Below are 1,647 nucleotides of genomic sequence, written 5' to 3' on the forward strand. Positions count from 1 at the left end.
TCGATCTGTGGCCCCACCGCGGGCTGGACCAGCGGCGTTCCCGTGCTCCCCGGCCTGCGCCCACACGCGGATCTGGGTTCCCCAGGCCGAGGCGCCTGCAGCCGCGGGAGGCCAGTGGGGTGGGCGGAGGGAGGATCGGAGGGCGCGGGCGCCCTGTGCGCGGAGGAGGCGTGAGGCGGCCGGGGGCCGGGACGCCATGTCCATGGAGGACCCCTTCTTTGTGGTGAAAGGGTGAGTGTCACTGAGGGCTCCACTGGGTGAGGAGGTGGCGATGTTGCCACTTTGTGTGATACATTTTCAATACCCGGTCTCCTTGCTGGAGGGGGAGGGGAGACAAGTTGAGGCTGGGGAGGGAACAGCGGGGGCGGCTTAGCTTTCAGAGCCGTGACCAAGCGTCCAGAGACATGCGCTCCCCATCCTACCTGGACTGTGAAATCTATGCCCCCAATCCAGCCCTGGGGAGGGGGTCCCCTTCGGCCTGTGCGTTGCGGTGTAACTTATTTTGGGGTCGAGAAGTTCAGCAACTCTGCAGGTGGGGAGAAAGACACAGGTCCCAGCCCAAACTGGGGCTCTAGTGGAGCATGGGGCGCTGCTTCGAAGGAGGGAAAACAGCATCTGGGCAGGAAAAGGGAAATGGCCCTCCTGAGCTTTGTAGTTGGCGTTGACGGGGGTGAGCTCCTATTGTCCGTTGAGATCGGAGCGCTGGCCCGCAGACTGGTGGGACCACAACCAGCCCGGAGGCGTCGGAGCACGTTTGCAAGCTGGGAGGCAGGGGCGGTGTGGATCTCGGAGGCTGGGGAGCGGGGCTCCGGAAGACAGCTCAGTTCGGTGGGGGAGTTTTTACTGAGTAATGGGAGGGGAGGAAAGCAGTCTTTCATGCTCAGAGATGGTGTTGGAAGGAAAACAAAAAGAAATCAGCCAAACTAAACTTTCCTCGGCTTTCTATTAGTACTGGGATTTTCCCACAGTGCTAAAGGAAATGAGTGCTTTCTTTTCAACTCCCTGATTTCATCCAGGCTATTTGACAGGTTTCCCCACTTGTTTTTCCCTTAGAGCTGTCCTGACTCCATCTTTGATTGCTGGATTGTTTGGAGATAGAAACTTTAATTACACTTTGTTGCTGTCAGCTTTGTAGCCATTAAACAAATGCAAGGAAGATGAATTCTGATGTTGTTACAACTTGTCAGCTTTATGTTTTAAATGTCAAACAAACATAAATCTGAGAACTACAAAGTTCCCAGATGATCAGTACTAATAACCATAAAGTGTCATTTTTGCTTTCAACTAGTTACTACCAGCTTCTTGTTTCTGTAGTGATGGAAGCTGACCAGGTGCTTGGGTGTTTATTTTTTTTAAAGAGTTCTTAGAAAATTTAAATGGTGCTTTAGGTGAAGTATTTTATTATTCATGATACAGCAACACATATTTATACACTTCTTAACAGTTCCCTGAAAATGTTTTCTTCACCTTACTTTAATTTAGATGGGAAAATGCCAAGTCGTAGTTTTTTAGTAATATGTGGCTCTCTATCTGAAAAATGTGTCATTTATTGGAAGGATTGATTTAGGGACTAACTTTGAAATGTTAAAGCTGTGTGTTTTCCCCTTGAATGAAAGTTCTTAATACTTTGGTTGCAAAGGTTATCTC

General features: G+C 50.3%; 1 protein-coding gene across 4 annotated transcripts in view; it reads left to right on the forward strand.

Annotated features, from left to right (window-relative positions):
- Nucleotides 1-6: 6 nt before the first annotated feature.
- Nucleotides 7-1,647, forward strand: part of STX6 (syntaxin 6) — a 37,641-nt gene continuing 36,000 nt past the window's right edge. For all 4 annotated transcript variants that reach the window (XM_023531242.1, XM_011361213.2, XM_011361212.2 and 1 more), the window contains exon 1: nucleotides 7-231. In XM_023531242.1, coding sequence (XP_023387010.1) covers nucleotides 197-231 — 35 coding nt within the window. In that variant the 5' untranslated portion in view covers nucleotides 7-196. The remainder of the gene's footprint in view (nucleotides 232-1,647) is intronic.

Source organism: Pteropus vampyrus, unplaced genomic scaffold (assembly GCF_000151845.1).
Source record: "Pteropus vampyrus isolate Shadow unplaced genomic scaffold, Pvam_2.0 Scaffold65, whole genome shotgun sequence".
NCBI lineage: Eukaryota > Metazoa > Chordata > Mammalia > Chiroptera > Pteropodidae > Pteropus > Pteropus vampyrus.